The 22,708-nt window shown below is 28.0% G+C and overlaps 8 protein-coding genes across 8 annotated transcripts; 4 read left to right on the top strand and 4 right to left on the bottom strand. All coding sequences in view use genetic code 12, as the record gives it.

Moving 5' to 3' along the window:
- Nucleotides 1-3,708: 3,708 nt before the first annotated feature.
- On the top strand, nt 3,709-5,586 carry KGF55_004321 (uncharacterized protein; the record flags this gene model as incomplete). The annotated part of the gene is made up of 1 exon (XM_051759212.1): nt 3,709-5,586. The coding sequence occupies one exon, from the start codon at nt 3,709-3,711 to the stop codon at nt 5,584-5,586; it is 1,878 nt and encodes a 625-aa protein (XP_051612881.1).
- A 421-nt stretch (nt 5,587-6,007) lies between these two features.
- Nucleotides 6,008-8,197, bottom strand: WHI3 (mRNA-binding protein; the record flags this gene model as incomplete). Its single annotated transcript, XM_051759211.1, has 1 exon — nt 6,008-8,197. The coding sequence occupies one exon, from the start codon at nt 8,195-8,197 to the stop codon at nt 6,008-6,010; it is 2,190 nt and encodes a 729-aa protein (XP_051612880.1).
- Nucleotides 8,198-13,233: 5,036 nt separating this feature from the next.
- TRS33 (Trs33p) lies at nt 13,234-13,995 on the bottom strand (the record flags this gene model as incomplete). Its single annotated transcript, XM_051759210.1, has 1 exon — nt 13,234-13,995. The coding sequence occupies one exon, from the start codon at nt 13,993-13,995 to the stop codon at nt 13,234-13,236; it is 762 nt and encodes a 253-aa protein (XP_051612879.1).
- Nucleotides 13,996-14,228: 233 nt separating this feature from the next.
- KGF55_004318 (uncharacterized protein) lies at nt 14,229-15,524 on the top strand (the record flags this gene model as incomplete). The annotated part of the gene is made up of 1 exon (XM_051759209.1): nt 14,229-15,524. The coding sequence occupies one exon, from the start codon at nt 14,229-14,231 to the stop codon at nt 15,522-15,524; it is 1,296 nt and encodes a 431-aa protein (XP_051612878.1).
- Nucleotides 15,525-15,610: 86 nt separating this feature from the next.
- On the bottom strand, nt 15,611-19,147 carry KGF55_004317 (uncharacterized protein; the record flags this gene model as incomplete). Its single annotated transcript, XM_051759208.1, has 1 exon — nt 15,611-19,147. The coding sequence occupies one exon, from the start codon at nt 19,145-19,147 to the stop codon at nt 15,611-15,613; it is 3,537 nt and encodes a 1,178-aa protein (XP_051612877.1).
- A 198-nt stretch (nt 19,148-19,345) lies between these two features.
- On the top strand, nt 19,346-20,662 carry ECM42 (glutamate N-acetyltransferase; the record flags this gene model as incomplete). The annotated part of the gene is made up of 1 exon (XM_051759206.1): nt 19,346-20,662. The coding sequence occupies one exon, from the start codon at nt 19,346-19,348 to the stop codon at nt 20,660-20,662; it is 1,317 nt and encodes a 438-aa protein (XP_051612876.1).
- A 38-nt stretch (nt 20,663-20,700) lies between these two features.
- On the bottom strand, nt 20,701-21,759 carry KGF55_004315 (short-chain dehydrogenase/reductase; the record flags this gene model as incomplete). The annotated part of the gene is made up of 1 exon (XM_051759205.1): nt 20,701-21,759. One exon carries the CDS (start codon nt 21,757-21,759, stop codon nt 20,701-20,703), a length of 1,059 nt encoding a protein of 352 aa, XP_051612875.1.
- Nucleotides 21,760-22,126: 367 nt separating this feature from the next.
- On the top strand, nt 22,127-22,675 carry KGF55_004314 (mitochondrial 54S ribosomal protein mL61; the record flags this gene model as incomplete). Its single annotated transcript, XM_051759204.1, has 1 exon — nt 22,127-22,675. The coding sequence occupies one exon, from the start codon at nt 22,127-22,129 to the stop codon at nt 22,673-22,675; it is 549 nt and encodes a 182-aa protein (XP_051612874.1).
- Between the last annotated feature and the right edge of the window lie 33 nt (nt 22,676-22,708).

Raw genomic sequence — 22,708 nt, 5'->3', positions numbered from 1 at the left:
TTTTATAAATTATGATATAATGTTTGTTTGTTTGTTTGTTAGAAAATCTTGAATGAAAATATTGAAATGATAGATATCAATTGACTCAATTAGTCGTGGTAGTACTAGTTAGTAGTAGTTGAGTAACAATAGCTTGGAATTGAAGTTGAAAAAGAAGGAAATTGAACTTGTTTCTTTGTAAAGTAGGCTGGGTATGTATGAAGCCTTTCTCTTTTTGTTTGTGATATATAATTGTTTTTACTCCAGATTTATTTTCGATTTTTCAAAACTTTTCAATTAAATTGAATGAAATAGTGAGGAATTGATTGTTATATAAATGAATAAAAAGCTAAAGTTTCAATTTGAAATTGTAAAGAAAGAAAGAAAGAAAAAAAAATTGATGATGTTTCTTATTCTTATGATGTAAGATTTTTTTTTGTTTTGTTTGCTTTGCTTTGCTATTTTGGTAAAACAATAAGTTAAGTTATTATACATCAAATAGAGCTAGTACTAGTACTAACTAAGTAGTTTAATTACTAAATATAGTACAAAATTAAACAATACTTTAATTACTTACCTTACTTAGGGGGGAAGTTAGTACAGATGTATAATCATGTAGATTATAATATTTGACATAAAAAGGAGTTATAAAGAAGTTTTAGAGATTGACAAATCAATTTAAAGGTATTTTATATACTGAGCTGGAAAAGAGAAGAGAAAAACATTGAAAATATCCCTTATATGATTTAACTTTTCTATAAAATAGGCTTATACCATGATTAAAAATAGAAAACTTCATTTTCATTTCTATTTTTAAGAAATGCAATTTATAAAGATTTATAAAACTAGTCAGCCTTACCAAAAAAAAAAAAGTTAATTGGTCAAGACATAGAATCTTAACTAAACTTAATTCAATAAGTTGGCATTGGTGTGATTCAGTTTAGTATCAAGGCAGTAAGAAAGTCATGGAACATATTTAGACTTTAAATTCTTAATTTGCTTTTTTTTTTTTCCTTGAAACATGAAACAATCATCAGTTAAAAATTTTAACGTAAAGTACTTATAGAATAAAATCGTAAATATCTTACGAATAAAAAAAACTTAAGCATAAAAAATTTACCGAAATCATAAGTTTTGATGTATAATCCTATAAATTTAGACCTATTAATACACCCTATCATTTATAGAAATGTGGAGAGAATTACAACTAAAAAAATTCTTGAACTTGAGGATTCTAGTCATTCCAAAAAAAAAAGTTTGGGTGGCTAAAATCTCTGTAACAAAACACTAGGTTTGCTATAAACTGGTAGTATGAATATATATCCGATTAAATTTTTCTAATCCGTGTATAAAAAGCTAAGATCAGCCTTGCCTATTCTTAATAAAAGCAATTTCATAATTTATAGCACTTGGTTCTAAATTGCAACTAAATAGTTTTAATATGTCATTACTTTTATTTTGTGTCATATAAGGGTTTGCTACCAACTACATATTACACAAAATTAAACTAATATATTCCAAATTGGGATTTATTATAAACAATTTAAGTAATTAATTAATATGTAAATAGTATTAAAAATTGAGCCTCACGTAATTTCCTATTATGGATGTAGTGCAAATAAGCTCAATTCGAAGTTAAATTAAATTTTCAAAGAATTATATATTAATACGATGAAATCTTTTATTCAATTGTTGATGTTAAATCATTAAATTATTAACATATCGATATTCCAACACTTTAATGTCAGCAAGAGGAAGAATAAAAAATAGAACAGACCACTCAAAAAGATTCAAACTTTATAGATTTGTTTACCAATCAGTAGCAACGCATTGATTATCATACCCATTCCTGAAATTGATCATACTGAATAATTTGATATTTGATTCTGATTTTATTGCATTGGTAAGAACATGTAACTTAAACTTTTCAGTTCAAAAGATGCTGTAACTTATTTCTTTGTATTCCTTATAGCCAATTGAAGAAGATTGATATCGCTACTGATGAACATCGTTGATGAAAGTACAACAGTAAATACATATAATTAAAGTCACAGAAATTTGAATATCAGAGAACGAAGCACATAGAGATTCTGTATCACTTCGTCAAAGATTATTAACAATGGAAGTTGCTCCAAATGTCTATAAAGGATATAAAAGCAATATGTTAGAAGATCTTTTGAATTAACCAATTGAGACGAATCGATTTATATTCTTGTTAGATTGTGCTGGGTTTGGTTCCTTTGGATTGAGGTTGGCTGATAGGGGCAGATCATCAGATGATAGTCATACATATTTAGATTAATAGTTGAAATTTCATACACTGGAAGTGAACATGGCATCGAACCTAAAGTCATTCAAATACGGATGCCCATGATAAGAGTAATCATGTTGCAGTACAGTAACACGGAGTATCGAGAGATACAATTGCCTGTACCTCACTGAAAATTGGGATTTAGTAGATATGGCGAAATCCACTATCTTAATTTTATTCAATTATCTTTTTTGTATTGCTTTAAAAATATACTATCAATTGTTGATCGCATGGATAATAAATTTTTAAAGCAATACAAGATAGATAATAGTATAAAATTGCCTTTTCAAATCCTTATGCATCGGTGAAAACAAGGAAATGTCTATTACGATTATTGTGATTGAATTAACATGAAAATTTGGGTTTTCATTTACTACTTTTGTATTGAAATCAATGTTTGTAAATCCAACTAGATGCATACATCGGGGCTATTTGATTTATATTTTTTCTTTCGCTCCGTTCTATTGGAGCTTTCAATCTTATTCCACTTGTTGTATAAAATCGTATCTTCTAAAGCAATTTGCTTGACTTGATCAACAAAAGATCATCTACATCATTGTATACTTTAATTATGTCTGGTAAATTTGAATCCTTCCTTCATGCGTAATAAATTCGATATCTCAGGTTTCACTGATTAAATAGACCGCCTTTTAAGAAGAATCTTACTTAGTCATGATCAGGTTGTCTTGAAAAAACTAGAATGGTGTCATGTAATTGAAATATTGGACAATATTGGTTGCAAAATTAAATTCAAACCCATTTTTATTTCGTGAGTAACCAGTTAATTCTGATACTTTTATTGTCAAGTCAAAAAACCATATTAAAAAAAGCTAATGATCCTGATAATACTTTAAACAAAGCTATTACAAAAATCGCCCTGTATTATTGATATCAATTGGAATGATATTTATCAGCAAAATTTAGGTGTCAATTGACATAGATCTTAAGTTATCATTTGGTAGTTTCCACTAATCAGATCATTAGTTACTGTAATAGAATTAACGCGGAGTTATACTTACAGTTTAATAGATTTTGCGATCTAAAAACCCCTAATTATTATAATAATATTAACAAGTTATAATATTAAACAAGTTACAAACGTTATCAATTTTATCTCATAAATTAATCTAATTTAAAGCATATATAACCCCATTTTTTCAATATATATTTACTAGAGAAAACTCAACAATCATTGATTTGAAAAGATCACACAGTACAACCGAAACTACTACAAAAGTATCACAAATTTCTAATCATCGTAATTTAAAGCAAACGGCTGATTATCACAACTTAGAACAAATGGGGTTAAGGAAGTAAATTTCATAACACATGTCATCAATCGATACACTAATAGTTAATAAATGAAACATCAATCTTAAAGATCAATTTTCAATTCAACTTCAAATTCAATATTAGCAATGGTATTACATCGTATAGCCAATTTTCTTTCGAGAAGAAATAGTGGGCATAATAATACAAAACCAGTCACAAATAATGAAAACGAACAATTAAGTCGTAATAAAAATCATAACAATCATAATAATCATATCCAAAATGTTAATGATTCGGAATCAAAAGCAATAAATAATAAATTATTGAAATCGTTATCTTCATCAAAGATAGAACAAAATAAATCTCAATTAGATAGTCTCAAATTAAACTCAAAAGAACACTTTAAACCAAGTAATGAACCAGTAAATGGTATCAATGATGCGAATAATTCAATAGATGAATTACCTTCCAGTGACGTCAAAAATTTAAATTTAAATGAGGATCTTGGGAATACATCAATTCAAAACATTGATGACTCTGAAAGAATTCAAAATACCCCACAAGTGGATCAAGCTGAGAAAATGGGGTCCCTTCAAAATACAACAACTTCAAGGCTAGTCAACTCCAATGATAAAGTCCAAAGTACAGATACCAATGGAGATACCCCTATACCCGAAACAGAATCACAAGTTTTACAACAATCCCCTCTTGTAGAAGCAGAAGCAAACTCAAATGTAGTAGAAGATCAAAATAATCACCATTTTAATCCCTCGCTTGAAAATAATCAACTAGATAGTCCAGAAGTACCAACAACTTCAAAATTTCCAGATTATGAAAATCAAAACGAACAAGCACAAGTACAAGATGAAGCACAAGAACAAGAACAAGATCAAGATCAAGAACAAGAAGAAACAAATAATTCCGATACTTGTTCCATAGATCTTGAAACATTACCAGAAATAGGAAAAGAATATGTTAAAACATCATCAAAACCAATATATGAAGGAGCAAATGGTATAATATTCAAGGGATCAGATCTGAATCATACAAAAGTTTTAGCTCTAAAACAAATTAAATATAATCCAGCCAATGAAAATTATAAACAATATTTGTCAAAAGTACTTAGAGAATATAAAAATGTTAAAACTGTACAACCACATAAACATATAATTGAAATAATAAATTTATTAAAGCTTCAAAATTCAAATGAATTAATTATCATATTACCTTATTTTCCCCAGGGAGATTTATTAGATTTTTTATCAAAATTAAGAAGATTTAAAATAAAAATAAATTCAAATTTAAAAGATTCAATTTTTAAACAAATTTTAAAAGGTGTTAATTTTTTACATTACCAAAACATAATTCATAGAGATTTAAAACCTGAAAATTTTTTAATTGATTTAAATGGTATAATAAAAATAAGTGATTTTGGTTATAGTTTAAATTTAAATAATCATGAAAAATGTTTTAGAATATTTAAGGAAGATTTAAATTTTTTAATTGTTGGGACAAACAGTTTTAAATCACCTGAAATATTTGATATTGAACAACAACAAAAAGATAAAAAATTTTCATTAAATCAATTTAAAATTTATTCAAAAAATTTTCAGCTACTTAAAAAATTTGATATTTGGTCCATAGGTATAATTTATTTTGTTATTTTTCTAATGAAAAATCCATGGATAAATTCAAATTTAAATGATCCTAAAAATGTTAATTTTCAACAATACAAGAGTTCATATCCAATTTCATCAGAAAAAGATCCTTCCGTGTTTGAAAAAAATTTACGTAGTTTAAATAATGATTTAAATAATAAAAACCTAAAATTAAATAATTCATCATTAGAATTATTTAAAGAGCTTCATTATGATTCAAGATCAATAATTTTAAAAATTTTAAATCCTGATATAAACAAGAGAATTGATTCTATAAATGAAATCTTGGAAAGTAATTGGTTATCTCAAGTTTATGCAAATCCTAAGGATTTAATTGATTTAATTAATAATAAAAATAAAAATTAAATATACTTGAAAATATTCAGGTGTTTGGTAGTAGTGGATTGTTGATACATTTATTAAGAAAATAGATGAAATGATAGAATAAATAAATACTAAATAGTAAAAAATAATGAATAACGAACTAGTAATAATGAATTAAAAACCAGTAAGTAAGCTACGATGTATCCTTAATATAAAAATCAAAGAGTTAAAATAGAGTTTATTTTTCTAAAGTTTAATGTAAATATATGACAAATGATTTATTAATTAATATTAAAAACATAAAAGAAGTATAAACTAAAAATATATGAAAAAAAAACATGATATGAAAATATTCCGTTATAAAAATAATGAAAAATAAAAGATAATGAAAAATAACAACAAAACACCTTTCTTCTCCTTATTTTTCAACAAAAATGAAGTTAATAAGTAATAACAATGTCCATTAATATTTTCTACTTGGTCCTCTAACACCTAAAGGATTTTTAGAAAAAGATAATCTAATTCCTCCTTTTCCACTATGTAAATTTGTAGAAGTAGTATTATTACCATTATTAGTTGAACCATTATTGGATGTACCATTGGTGCCATTATTATTTCTTGGTAATGCTCTACCATATAATTCAGCTAATGCTCTTGTCGCATGAGCTACATCTTCAAATTCAACAAAACACATTGGTCCATGATTATGATTTAATGATACATTGTTTGTTGGATTCGTTGTTGATGACGAAGAGGTATTAGATGCTAAAGATCCTCCATTAGATGATCCATTTAATTGAGAAATAGGTTGATTTTTAGTTCTAAATGATAATCTTCTAAATCCCTTTTGAGGAACAAATAAAGTACGTAATTCTTGTTCAGTTGCATCTGGTGGTAAATTTCCAACATATAATGTATTACAAGGAGGATTTTGATCAGCTGGATTTGCTGGTGGAGGAACTCTTGCTAATAATGATAAATCTGGTATATCTTTTTGTTGATGTTGTTGTTGTTGAGATGTTGATGTCGTAGTTGATGATGATCCTGATGCTGATAATGGTTGTTGTTGATTGAATTTTGTTGTTGGACTTGCATTTATATTTACATTTACATTTAATTGAGATGGTGATGATGTTCTTTTATTAGGTATCTGTTGAGGATATTGACCAGCAATTTGTGATGATGATGGTTGAGATAATGATGATCTTAGATTTGAATTGGGGGTTGGGATAGTATTATTAAATGGAATTTGTTGTTGCTGTTGTTGTTGTTGTTGTGGATTATTTTGCGAATTAGGTGGTTGCTGTGGTTGTTGAGGATTGAAAAATGCAGATGATGTTCTTCTACGATCAGGTGGTTGTTGTAAAACAAAATTAGAACCACCACCATTATTTAAAGAACCATTAGAATTTAAAGTATGAGAAATTAATTGATTTGAATTCCAATCTGGATTTGATAAAAGACTTGGACTTTGATTATTTGAATCAACAACAGCATTGTTTGAAGTTGGATTTTGTAAAATTGGATTGGGCATCCATGGATCTCTTACTAAATTTTCATAATCTCTTGCATCATTTTGTGATTCCATTAGTAATATTGATTTACCTGTCATTTCTGAATAATCAATAGGATTAGATCCTGATTTAGTAATTTGTTGTGAATCATTATTATTATTATTTGATTGTGAGTGTGATTGATTTGAATACGATTTCGGATTTTGTTGGTGATGTTGTTGAGGCAATGATGGTGCTGAATTTGGTTGATTTGATGGTTGTTGTGATTGTTGCAGTATTTGATGTTGATCCAGTTGAAATGGATCACTGAAAATAAATCTTGATCTTGGATTATGCACAGATTGTCTTTTTTGTAATACATCAAAAGGAGCAATTGGATTACTATTACTTGTATTTGGTCCAGGAGCACTTTGTTGAGCAGGTAATTGATGTTGAGATAATGGTGGTGGATTTAATCTATTTGGTGGTGATATATTATTAACGGTTGGAGATATACTTAATGAATTAAAAGCTGCTTGAGTTTGTGCAAAATTAGTTGGTGAAGTAATTGCTGAAAGATTATTATTATTATTATCAAATTCAACTTTTATTGGAGCATATTCATGACCAAATATTTGTTGTCCATCTAATAATTTCCCAGTAGTAATACAAGTATTTATATTTTTAAATAATGCAATTATTTGATATTCATTTACATCTATACTTAATATTTCATCTATAACTAATGCAAATATTAAAGTAGCTTCTCTTCTTGTTAAATCTCTTGGGAAATTTGTGATTTTGAGAATGCCAGTTGTTGGTGAAGTTGGAATATGAGAATGAGAATGCAGTGATTGTTGGTTTGGAGGGTGTTGGAAGTTCTGCTGACTAAATTGATTCTGTTGATGTGAATGATGTTGTTGTTGTGGTTGTTGCTGCTGCTGCTGCTGCTGCTGGTGTGGTTGTGGTTGAGACTGCTGGTTACCAAAAGATCCTGTATGATTTAAACCAGGAGGTAGATTTGTAGATTGAGAATTATTTTGAGGAATATTTGAAGATGATGATGCAGAATGTTGTCCATGTAATTGTGAATGATTAAATTGACCATTCGTATTAGAGGGAGTAAGTTGACTCCCTGTATGATTATTTGTATTAAACATTTTGATATTTCTATTTGAAATTTATGAACCGAGTTTGCTTTAAGGTTGCTTTAGAATGATTATGAAATTATCTTTGTATATGAAAGAATTTGATCTTTAAAGAAAGCTTAGATGGATTTTATGAATGGGATAGATCGAAAGTATATAGTGTTACAGGTAATTGATATGATTTATGTAATACAGTGTTTAAAGTGAAGAAATGAATGCTCTTTTGTATGGATATTCCAAGTGTATGAAACAATTAAAATATTTTTCAAATAATGGTTGTTTTTTTCAAGACAACTGATAGTTTTGAATATGTTGACCTTCTTTTGAGTATGATTTTGAAGGATTTAATGTGATTTATTGAGTTGTAAATCTTGAAAAGTGATTGAAGATAGTTGAATTTTTTAAACGCGTTTTGAGTAGTAATATGGTCTTAAATGGAATGACCAAGGTGATGACAAAATAATATTTTCTTCTTATTGCTAATGCTTTGATTGATTGATTCTTCTAATAGCTACTTTAAAGCTTAATGTTTTAAGTCAAGCTTGGTCTAATTTTTCTCCTTATGATATTGTTTTTTTTCTGTTTTTTTTCTGTTAATTAATGAAAAGTGGAGATAATGAAAAAAGTGATATGAATACGAAATTAAAAAATGCTGATAATAAGATGGAAATAAGTGCTTCTAAGTGATATACGTGTACTTGATGATATGATTGTATTTCTAGTGATATGAGTAATATGAAGTATTTGGTTTATAAGTTGGTTGTCAAAAAAAGTAAATGTGAGAAAAAAGAGAAAAAAGAAAAAAGAAGGTTGTAAATAATAAAATTTGTAATTTTGTACTTAACACTAAAAAAAATTAAACGTTTTTTTTAACCATTTTGTACTACTAGAATATTAGTTAGTATTATCCAAACAGTTTAATAGAATAGCTAGATTAGAGTAAAGTGAATAAGTAAGAGAATAATTCAGTTGTAAGGTAAGTATAATACTTATTTCATGTACTTTAACAATTGTGTTATAACTACTACTCTCAAATTATTCTAGCTTACTATTGTTGTTGGGTAATTTTGTGTGTAGTTTTATAATATTATTTGTTATGATATTATCTAAGTATTACCAAAATAAAAAAAAAGGATCTTGAGTAACTAGTAGTTATAATATCTATTCAGATCCAATAGAACTGAACACGTAATAAAGATATTGAATGAAACGCTGCAGATCTACCCACATTTGTTGACGTGATAGATCAATTTATCATTTAGAATTTGACTTATGTATTCTATTAACACAAAACTTTCTATTCTATGTAGAATTTTTTAAATAAAGACAATGCTGGTTTAAAAAAAAAATCTGTCATAGTTTATGTTTAAAATTGATTGATTTACAAATAAACTAATAGACTAAAAATCTATCGTGTATCTTTGATCCAACACCACTCTCAATACCAATCTACTTATCAATTTTTTGACCTCCTTATTGTTTCCCTCTCCTCTATTACTCAAAAAGTAGTTCGTATAATAAAGAAACTGTTATTGTCTTGAATTTATTTCAATTACTAGTTGAAACAAGTTTTTGTGAGTGTTCCAAATTTTATATGAAAATTTAATTTAATTTACGATAATAATTTACGTTTTAAGCGGTTTAAATATAAGGAGGTAGTAGTGAAACGACTTATGCCACAAATGTACTGCGAGGAGGAGAAATAGTAAAATCCCTTACTTTATATCTTCCTTTTTCAGTTTAGAAATCAAGCAGTCAAGCATTTGTAATTGTAGTGAATGAAACAAATTTTCCAACTTTGTTTTTGATACCTCCTAATTTATTAAATACTACTGGTAAGTACAAATAAAATAATAATCACGTTTAAAAATAAAAAAATAAAAATTTAATGAGGAAATTAATTTAACCCTATTTTATTTTTTATTTTTTATTATATACGTAATTGGTAGTGTTATATGTTACAAATTAATATCATATACACTACCTCATATAATTATTATTATTATAATAGCAGCAGAAAGGGATAATATGCATATGTCGCACGCGCGTAATCTCTATACCAAATCTAGACTATTGAATATCTATACAATAGTAAGTTCTTGAGTTTCATGTATTTATCAATACTTACAATAAAAGAATAAAAATCACCAAAAAAGTAGTTTAAGTTTGTAAATTTTCAAAGCTTTATTTCGAACTCATTTTCTATGGCAGTTTTCATTGAGGAATTGGAGATTTCTCTTGAAATATATTCAATAATACAATGAATTACATCTTAATTATCTCATAGTTTCTAATTGGAGATTAATGGTAAAGATCCTTATGTTCTTCATATGTTGAAACCATCGAGTTTTGGTAAAGCACTATAACCATCAACCATTGTTCAAAAATATCCCTCTTGGAGGCTAAATCGTTCAATAACTACTCAATACTAATACTTCCAGATATCAAAATTGATTCATGTTTCATTCCAAATTCTCTTATCCACTCTCTGATTGTGACCTTTGTAATCCAAAGTCACCGTTTTCTGATCGTGACCTTTTTAATTTAAATTTAGGATCAACTTTATTGTTGATGTCAATGATGAATTATTGTACGATTCTTGGTTGTTGCTTTCGAAAGATGGATTGTAAAAGATAGCAGTGAAAACACCAATCATTCATAATTACTACAAAATATTTGCATTGAACAATACTTTGACAACGGTCCTGAGAAGTTCACATGTAACAATTCATTTTTCTGAAAAGCTTTATGTAGACCAACTTACAAATCTTGATTTACGGCCCATATCAAATTGCCATGTATGCAAGTTGAACGAAGTCACCATTTCGTAATCGAAATTGCAGATCCTCTTTTGAATTTGGATTAAGAATTGGCGACTTCGTTTAGTTTACACACATTGCAATTAATTATGGGCTGTAAATTAGGAAATTTGACTATTTCAAACAACTTAAAAGTTATATCTCGAGTTGGAGAGAATTGTTGATGCAAGTCTAGCTAGCTTATCGTAAAGTCGGTTTGGGGTACGGATGTTGGTCTGAAAATTGTCATTGATCTAAATATTGCTCTTGAATAATATTGTAGATAATGGTGAGATTTTGGATCCTCTTGTTGAAGTAAGTAATTTCGAGAATTTGTTTAATGTTGTAGATCTAGGAATTGTGGTTGATATGAATGTTGTTCGTAATCCGAATATTGTTGTTAATAATATATAGCCAATGATACGATTGAAACCAGTTTTGGGATTTGACAATAACTAAAGATTCAACAAATGAAATTGCAAAACCCTCGAGCAACAGTTAGTTCGCACTTTGAATACATATTGGTAAATCATCAGACACATAACATACTCCATTAAAAATTAATTTCTTCCAAAGTATCTTTTGTTTAATATGATTGAAGCAAAACCTAAAATACTCATCGTAAATATACCATTTTATGGCAACAACGTCAAATAACTATTCAACTGCAAAGCATCCCAGATATCCTATTCCATACGATTTGTTTTCCTGGCTTTAGCACAATCCCAAAAAATTTGCTTCCAATTTTGTATACCAGATGCAGTAGTAACTATTCTGAAATAATTATCCAACTTGCACCCAGAATTAACTGTATCTAAATTAATGATATGAAGTAGATATTTGAGTCAATAGTTCCTTGAAAACCGCGTGTGAAAAACATTTCAAACGCGTCTGCTAATCGTGCAGCAGCACTTGCCATTTTATCGTCAACAACTGAATCCTTTAAAATTATATGCAAACACCCACCAACACCACCATGTATTGTATGCAATAAGTTCATTGTAAGTTCAATTTAGTCCCATTGAAAATTAACATCACCACCTAATTTAGCAACATAAACAAATGACCCATTATCACTTGGACGGCTCATATTTTGAAATAAAAGCTGCTCCAACAATCCAACTCAATCATTAGAACTTTTTGACGTTTTTACACTTTATTTTAAATGTTGAGCATTTAAAAAATAAATTTCGACATCAAACTGCAACAAAATAATATTGTAATAAGCACCTCTTTATTTAGTAATAAGTGTCTTATTTGACTCTAAATTCCCAAGATTTGTGTATTTCTCAAATATCAAACTGAATCTAAGGCATCATCAAATTGATCATTCACATTTATTGTATACTCTCTTTCTACCAAATAGTTTATTGAATGCTTTATTTCATGATTCGCATGGAGTCATATAGTTAAGTTCATAGAACTTCATAAGCAACACTCAAACCTCAACTTTATTATTAATTAAATTATCTTCCTTGTCATTAATTAAAGGGATATATAATTGGATAATCTAACTAAGGATAAGGTTGAGACTGATTGTCACCTGTTAAGTTCTATTCTCTTATCTCTCTAACTGTATTGATGATAGTATGATCCATTATATGATAAACTTTTCAATTCTTCGATGAATTTTGTTGATATGAGTCAACCCAAAAATTGATCTGCTTCTACTTTCAAATATGAGTCAGAAAATTTCAGCAATATATTTTTATTGAATCCACAGAATCCAAGATAGACCTAGGATAAATGCTTGCTATACTAATTAGGGTGATTTATGAACTTTGAGAAACAAAAGTCTATTCAATATTTAGTTGTTGACATTGGTTAGGTGAAAAAAAATGGTAAGTAATATATAAAATTGAGAATTATAAAAATTCTTTTGAAATAAATAATTTTCACTGTTGAAACAGAACACATAATTTTTCTTACATTGATCTCAAGACTTACTCAACTACATATGCTTCATCAAGAGAAGATTTATGTAAACTTCCAACACCGACATCAAGTGCAAATTGACTGGCATCTGTTGTGGTAAAAGTTCCATTTATTTCTGAACTCATATTAATACCCATTGAAATAATACAATTCTATTAGGTATAATTGCTTGAAATCAATGGAACTTCTCACTACAACAGATGCTAGTCACTATGCTCTTGGTGAAAACAAAAAAAAAAAGAAAATACAGTCTCAGTAGTATGCTATCTGTAGTTCAATATGTTTATTTCAACAATTCATCAATACACATATATTCTAATTATTTACACCAGTTTGAATATTAAATTGAACAGAAGGAAATTGAGTAATTTCAGGTATAACATTTCCATCAATTCCAAAGTTCCATAATATACCCTTTATTAAACCACAAGGAAACCATAAATAAATTTTAGATTTTAAAATAGTATCTTGTAAACCATTTTCAAATTGTTGAGAACTAAAATTTTCAAACCATTTAAATTTATTATCTATTAAAACAAAAGTACCTCTATGATTTGTTCTTAAATTATCAATTTGTTTTAAAAAAATATATTTCCAAACATCACGACATATAAATTTCATTATATCTAATATATCTATAATTTTTGTTGTTGATTGAGAATTTTTATATAATAAAATTTCTGAAATTTTTAAACCTAAATTATAACCAAATTGTTCTATTCTTATTGTTACATCATCTGTATATAATAATTGAGTATCTAAGATGTTTATCGTCCCTGGTAAATCGTTTTTTATTTGAGATAATTGTTGATTTATTCTTGTTTGATATTTATTGGATGTTGCTGTTGTTTCTTGAGTGGAATCTTCCAAATTTAAATCTTTTACTTCATTGATCGGTATTTCCGTATTTGTATCTGAATCAATCGATGGTTTTGAAGTTTTGGTTTTATTTGAATAATTTGGGTTTGTTACTTGTTGTGAGACTCGTATTGATGTCGGTACTATTTCTTGTAGTAGATATTGTAGACTTTTATAATTAATCTGTGATTGTTGATCTAGTGGGTCTAGTTCTGACATTGTAAGGATATCGTGTTTGTTGGTATAGTTTTGATTCACACCTAGTTTTATGTAATAGCATATAGATATGACGTTTGTAGTTTTATATTTGATCTGGATATTTCAATCTTCTCTCGCTAATTTGGTCGGTCGACCTAATTTACGACTGATTAGAATTTCTGCAACATATTATTACGACCCCACATAAAATACTATCATCCGTTACTACAAACTACAAACTACAAGTATTAGGCATGTCATACGAACAATCACAAGACCTTCCACCAAAAGTTCTACGAATCAAGAGAAAAAGAGGTCAAGATCCACTACAAGCATTAATTCTAGAAGACACAAGATCAGTAAAGAGATCAAAACCATCAACACCAATATCATCACCAGGTAGACCATCAACACCAATCAATTATCTAACCAAAGCTAACGATTCTGCAACAACACCTACGTCTAAAAGAGAACCATCAAATCAAGCATTACAAAGACAAAAACAAATCGAAAATTCAAACTATCTATTCAAACTTTCAACTACTGAAGATGATTTAAAGAATTATAATGATAATGAAACTATCCTAAGTTCTATATTATCAGAAGCAACATCTCCATCGAAATCGAGTGAACTAAAGCAAAATGACCAGTTATCAACTCAAAATGATTCAACTAATAAAAAAACACCTTTCAAAAGGAGATTTGTCATACAACAACCTCAAAAACGATCAATCCCAGAAGATTATGGTAAAGAAATTGGATTATCAAATGAAGTAAGTAGTATGATTAATGATTATGTAACAAATGAAAATGATTCAAATGTAAGAAGGAAAAAAAGAGGTGGTAAAACTATAGCTCAACCGGTACAAACAATAGACTCTTCTGAAAGTAAATTATCTACCAACTCATCATCATCCATACCAGCAAACGAAGACCAACAAGTACAAGATGAAGAAGACGATACTTATGTCTATGACGTATACCATCTAATAGATTCAGAACCATTAACAACAGCAAATCATCCAAAAACAGAAATAGGATATATTAGATTTTTTGATGATTTAGAAGAAAATAATCCAGATTCAATATTAATGAATAATATTGATGAAGAAAATGATGATATTAATTCAAATTTAAAAAAAACAAATTTATTAACTGATGATGAAGATTCAAATGCTGAGTCATTTTATCAAAATGATTATCCAAGTGATGAAGATTTAGAAGGTTTGGAAGAATTAAATGAATTTGAAGATGGGTTTAATAAATTAAAGATTGGAGATGATGATGATGGAGAAGATCGAGATTATGATGATGATGATTACCAAGGGTATGAACCTCAGGATGGAATTGGATTTAAAGGTGATGAATATTTTGATTATGGTGATGTTGAAAAATATATGAATTTACAAGATGAAGAAGATGAAGAAGGAGATGATGAAGATGATGAACCATTGAAAAGGAATACTTTTTTTAAAAGTGATGTTGATGATCCTCTAGCTATTCATAGAGACAAGATATTTGGAAAATTAGAGAAAATGATTAATGAATGAAATGAATTTGATGACAAATATAATAATAGTTATAGGTCTATCGTTTTTACTTTTCTTCTTCTTTATTTACATGATACTTTAATAGTTTATGAAAAGAAGTATTTACTTTCTTTCACTTTCTCAATATTTAATGTTCCCTTCTTTGGTAAATCTAATACTTGAACGGGTGTTAGAATTGGAACTAAATTCTTAGGTTTTTCCTTTATTTCAACCTGAGAAGTTTTCAAATTGGAACTGTATTCAAAAATTTTATTACCAACAATATAATATAATTTAGAATTATATTTTTCAATTAATCTTTGAATTTCAAAATTCAAATCTTTTTGTGAAGTTAATTCTCTTAATTCAATATTCAATTGATCATTAATTTTCCGTTCATTATAACTACTTCTTTTATCTTTTAAAAACCCAGCTAGTTCTAAATTCTTTGATTTCTCAAAATAACATAATTGAAAAGAATTTTCCATTTGTTTTTCAAATTTTAATTTAATTTCTTTCATATAATCAAAAGAATATAATTCCACAAATTGTTCTCTTAAAATTTTTGATAATTTTTCAACATTATTTGGATAAGTCCAATAAGAATCATGAATTGAAGTAAAAGTTATTTTTTGGTTGTTAGCTTCATTACATGTCATAAACATATGTGCAGCATCTAAAGAATGTATAAAATTTGGAGCTATAGCTAATTCATGTTTTCTACGATCCATTGAAGTTAATTCTGACGTTTTAAATTTCATAGTTGATCCTAATAAACCCTTTACGATTTGTTTAGGAAATTTTCGATAAATTTGAATAATTGGAAACCCAGCTGGTGATGTCCAATTTATCGGATCAAAATTTATTGGTGATTTATACCAATTACTTAAATTTTTTAAATCTTTAATGGAGTTCAGTTGTTTTAATTCTAAAAAATCTAAGGTTATAATATTATAGCTTGTTAAAATTCTTTTTGCATTTAAAACTAACCAATCTTCAAGATTTTTAGCATTACAGAATAATTCATTAATTGAATTTAATATCTTTTTAGCTAAGTAATTTGTAGTCTTTAGATTGAAAGTACTTAATTGATCAATAATTGTTTGATCATATTTTCTATTTGTTGGGTTTTCGTAATGATTAGATTTTAAACTCTCAATATTTTCTAATATTTGTTTACTTGCTCCATTTAATGTAACTCCATAAACGGTTGTCATTACTGGTCTTTTAACTAATTTTCTATCCAAAATTTTCAATATTAATTTAGCACTATCAAGGTCTTTTCCAGCTAGTAAATTTTCATCAATATCATTTTTAATTTTTTCCTCGACTATATCTCTAACAGTTGAATAAACGTCTTGCTTTGTTTCCATTGGTAATAAATTGACTGCTTTTCCACCAGCTTCATCTGCTGCCAATGCGGCATAATGTTGTAATCCATTACAAGAACCATCTTGATGAATTGGAACTCTACATAAATACTCCTCTATGTTACCTCCATTTGATTCAAATTCCAAAATTTTCTTAATTTCAAAACATAATGATAAGGTAGAAAATGGTTCATCACCTTTCATCCACCATTTATTTGAAATTGGGTCATTTGCAGAACTTATAATTTCATTTTGAAATTTTTCAACAAATTTTTCACAATCTTCACTTAAATAACCATTACCAAACATAGAAACTAATTGATATTTAATCCAATAAAATCCATTTTTACCTAAAGGTTGACTAAACCAAAAATTAAATAATGATCTAGTTAGATCACCACCATAATGACTTAAAGGAGATAAAGCATATACTCTACCTCTAAAATCAAACATATAAACATGATATAAAATATCACCATTTTTACCATATGAATTAGCTAAATTTAAAATCATTTCATAATTTTTTCTTAAACTTTTTAATTCTATTGATTTTTTTTTACTCTTTTCAATAATTGTTTTAGGTGGTATATCTAAAAAACCTTGAGGTAACTCCATAATTTCATTAAAAATTTTTAAAATATCAGGATTAATACACCATGCAGTTTTACCCATTTGATCAAGACATCTAAATCCTGAATCTAATTTACCTTGTTTTTGTAATTTTGTTAAAATTGATTTATGTAATGAATCATAACCACTTATAAAATTTGTTTCTATTTCATTAAATGCTCCAATTTTTGTATTTAACCATGGTTTTGGTGGATGTAATAAAGGAAAATGATGTGAAAATTCATTTAAATTATATGATGATGATGTATTGATTAAATTTTGTAAAGTTGGATTGATTTTAATGACTAATTTTTTCTTGGAATTGTTGTAGATTGTAGACATTGCAAACACCATTTGTTTATTTGGTTCTTTTTCAACTTGAAATATTGAATCACTGCCGTCATCTCCTTTAACTTTGCATGTAACAATCACTGAGTTGATTAGGATATTAGATAATTTATCAAATGAATTTTCAGGAATGAATTTTAATAATTGGATCTTGTAACTGTCACATTTGATAGTTTGAATATTCTTCCTGTAATAAAATCTTAATTTACTTAAAATTTCAGATAAAACAACTTCTTCTTTATAAGCTTCTCCGATGAGTGTTTGTATGATCAAATATATGAGTGATTTAATAGTGAAATATTCCAAAAATGGTTTGAAATGACTCAAAACTTTTTCATCGTCTGTAACAGGAGACTCAAATTTGATGACACTCTCCAAATGTAGTGATGCTTCCTCTACCCAACTTAAAATTGAATCGGGTTCCTTAGCAAAAAAATTAACTTTAAATTGTTGAGGAGTTGATTCTTTTTGTTGTAATTGATGGAAATGAGCTTCTAATTGTGATTGCTTTGTTTCATTAAATGAGATATACCTTTCCATGAACTCATGTTTTTCATTTGTTGGTAATGTTTCATAAAATTTGAATAGATGTTCCTTGATTGCTTTATTCTTCCATGTGAATTTATTCTCAGATATGTATGCACATGCTTTTTCAAATGTTAACATATTAAAGTCATCTAAGTATGGTTCAATTGAAGTACTGTTTCGAGATGTCTTAATTTTCATTTCCCCATCCGCTGCAGATCGTTCAGGTGATACTTTTTTTTCAGATACATGAGGATTAACATTATATTGCTCAATGAATTGATTGAAAAGTTTCCTCATTGTAAATTTCACAGGTGTTGAATTCGTTGTTTCTGAGATCTTCAACACCGCTTTAATTAAAGTGTTAACATGATTAGAATGAGTTTCATCATTTTTGAAGTAATTTATTAAATTCGAATAATCTTGAATTAAGGTGCTTATAATCAGGATTGAATCAATTTTGTTTTCGATGTAAAAGTTCAAAGCTATCTGTAAAAATTCCAACTGTTCTTGATCTTTAAAATCGTTTGCAGAATCATTTTTTAAATCTGATAAAATTTTTAATACACGAGTAGAGTTATTATCATTAATAGCTTGAAAAAAACTTGTTCTCAAGTTGTCAGATTCCTTATTTTCTTGTGTTACAGTCTTTGCAATTTCAAATATTGATTGATTGAATTGTGGTAGTTCATTTGTGACGCTAGATGAAAGTTTTTGCAAACGCCTTTGGAATAAAATATTAGCCCGTAGACGCGGATTTGATAGTATTCTGCTCGATATACATCTTTTCATAGTATCATTTTGAGATTGATCAAGTTTTCTAGTTAGATATCTTGTAATTGTTAGATTGATATTTCAATACCAACAAAAATTTTTGTTTGAATACCTCTAATTTCACCAATTAGGAAATAGTGAGGTTCGCGGCTAATATTTTTTTTCAGTTTGAGTATTCTGAATCATCACCTATCTTTCCACCATAAATCTAACAAGATGCACAGAGTCACCAAACTTTCAATTCGTCTATTGTCAGATAAAGCATCAAGATTTGTACCTAAGGATGGAGTCTATCCAAAAGGTTACATAGTTGGAGGAATACATTGTGGTATTAAAAAAGATGGTAAATCATTTGATTTAGCTTTACTTCATAATACTTTTGGTAAAGATGCTTCAGCTGCTGCTGTTTTCACTACCAACAAATTCAAAGCTGCTCCAGTACAAGTTTCTCAAAGAATAATAAAGGAAACAAAGGGGTCGGGAATAAATTCAATAGTTGTTAATAGTGGTAATGCAAATGCTGTTACTGGAACACAAGGTATTAAAGATGCTAATGATATGGTAATAGTCACTGATTCAGTATTGGAGAATAAAACTGATTCAACTTTAGTAATGTCAACAGGTGTAATTGGGAATAATTTACCAATAGATGAAATATTATCAGGTATTCCAAAATTAGCATTAAATCATTTAGGTAGTTCTCATCAAGATTGGATAAATTGTGCAACAGCTATTTGTACAACTGATACTTTTCCTAAATTAGTAAGTAAACAATTTCAAATAGGTGATGACACTTATACTTTAGCCGGTTTGTGTAAAGGTGCTGGTATGATTTGTCCAAATATGGCTACATTATTAGGTTTTTTTGTGACTGATGCTCCAGTTTCACCTTCTGCATTAGAACAAATTTTAAAATATTCAGTTGATAGATCATTTAATAGTATAACGGTAGATGGTGATATGTCAACAAACGATACAATAGTCGCTATAGCGAATGGTGCGGCAGGTGGTGAAGAAATTGATTTAAACTCTTCATGTGCCGAAAGATATGGAGCTTTACAACATGAAATTACAGCTTTTGCTCAACAATTGGCTCAATTAGTTGTTAGAGATGGTGAAGGAGCTACAAAGTTTATAACTTTGAAAGTAAAAGATGCTTTGTCTTATAAAGATGCTAAAACAATAGCTTCAAGTGTTGCTAATTCTGCATTATTTAAAACTGCAATGTATGGGAAAGATGCAAATTGGGGTCGAATATTATGTGCAATTGGTTATGCAGATGTTGAAAATGAAGCAGTTGTTCCATCAAAAACTAGTGTTAAATTTGTTCCAGTAGATGGAAGTGAAAGTTTGGATTTATTAATAAATGGTGAACCAGAAAAAGTTGATGAAGATAGAGCTTCAGAGATTTTACAGGATGAAGATTTAGTGATTGAAATAGATTTAGGAACAGGTGGAGGTCAAAGTGCTGATTTTTGGACTTGTGATTTTTCTCATGAATATGTAACTATAAATGGGGACTATAGATCTTAATACAACAAAATATTTTAATTATTAGCCATAAACTTTTACTATTGTTGCTCTTGCTCTTGTTCATGTACTTGTTCTTGCTCAAGTACTTGTTCTTGCTCAAGTACTTGTTCTTGTTCATTTTCTTGCACTTCTTCTTGATGTATGTTAAATTTATGAACACTAGTATGTTCAGAACCTCTTTGAGAACCATGAAGAGATAAACTTGCAAGTGAGGAAACACTACTAGCAACTTTTGATAATTTAGCTTTGAAAGAATTCATACTTTTATCAATCCCTGAAAATTTTCTAACGACTTCAACAATTGGCCATGGAATTGATCTAAAGAGAGGTACAAAATTTCCATAATAAGGTAATTTAATTTCACCTCTTTTACCTTGTTCAATTGATGAAATAACTTTTTTTGCAACATATTTTGGATCTAATTCTGGAGCTAAAATTTTTGCAGGAGTTTTAACACCTTTGAACATTCCTGTACTTAATTGACCAGGACATATTAATAAAGTTTTAATTCCATATGGGTTTAATGATGGAGGACCCAACTCATAAGTTAATGATTCATGTAACGCAATGAGACCTGATTTAGATGCACCATAAGCGCTTAATTTTGCAGGTGACATATAACCTAAAACAGAAGCAATTGTTACAACATATCCTCTTTCAAGTTTCAACATTCCTGGTAAAAATGCTTTAATTGTGTAAAAACTTGACATTAAGTTAGTTTGTATAATTGATTCAATCTCTTCATAAGATAATTCTAAAACAGTTTTACCAGTTGTAATACCTGCATTATTAATCAAGACAGTAACTGTTCCAATTGTACTTTGAATAGCAGTTGCAACGTTCAAAACTTCTTCTCTATTACTTACATCACATTTGAAATATGAAACACCTGGATGTTTGATAACAGGTATATTAATATCTAAAACAATGATTTTAGCATTTTTACTAACTAATTGTGCAACCAATTCTTTACCTAAACCTGATGCGCCACCAGTAACTAGAACAATATCAAATTTAGGTTCAAAAACAGTTCCAAATAATAGTTCTGATACTCTTCTAAATCTGTGATTCAACCAATATAAAAAGTTGATTAACATTGTTAAAAGCAACCCCAAAAATTGGGTGCTATAATCTTTGATGTGTGATCTCAATTTGGATAAAAAGCTATTTTTGGTTTATGTGACTTGAGCTGTTTTAAAACTTCCTTATAATCTTTTTATCAGCAATTCAATTGATTTACCGATCTAAGTCTTATCTGTAATACTGAATTGTTGTAAATATTGACGATATGTAAATACCTCTTAAAATGAAAAGTGGTTGCCAAAAAATTGAAGTCGTGTGAATCTCATGATCTTTGCGAAATTTAAAACAAGACAAGATAATACGAAGAACCATATTAAAAATTTTTCAATCATAAACCCATAAAACCTAGTCTAACCACAACCAAAACTATAATTATTCAATATGTCGATGCAAATGATAATAACACCCAAGCAAAAATATAATCCAAATGTACTAAAACAAATTAAAAAAGTGAATAGACTTCGAGGAGAACCAAAAAATTCATATAAATTCGATCCAACCAAATATAAAGAAATAGAATTATTTATATATCATCAAAGACCCATATTATATAAACCAGCAAATGGTATAAGATACTTTTGGAAAGAATCATTACCAACATTAAGATATCATAACCCCGAAATACAATTTACAGTAAATAATATAACAATTGAACAAGAAGAAGATTTATCAAAATTACCATTAAAATTAAAAATTCATGGAATAAATTCAAAAGATGATTCACTTATAGAATGTGCAAGTAAACCACCTCATAAAATATTTAGTGAATTAATAAATTTAACAAATGCTAGACAAATGACAGTTGATGAAATACCTAAAATAGAATTAAAACCTGCAAGTCATTTTATGATGATAAAGAAAGCAAGAAGAGAACAAAGAGAAAAAGAAGAACAAGAAAGATTAGCAAAAGAATCTCAAATTAATGAATAAACATAAATGCCATTGTAATGACCAAATTTAAAA

Source organism: Candida pseudojiufengensis (genome assembly GCF_024610245.1).
Source record: "Candida pseudojiufengensis strain CBS 10847 chromosome Unknown scaffold14, whole genome shotgun sequence".
Taxonomy (NCBI): domain Eukaryota; kingdom Fungi; phylum Ascomycota; class Pichiomycetes; order Serinales; family Debaryomycetaceae; genus Lodderomyces; species Lodderomyces pseudojiufengensis.
Note: the sequence above shows the minus strand (reverse complement) of the source record. Positions and strands in the feature narration are given on the sequence as shown.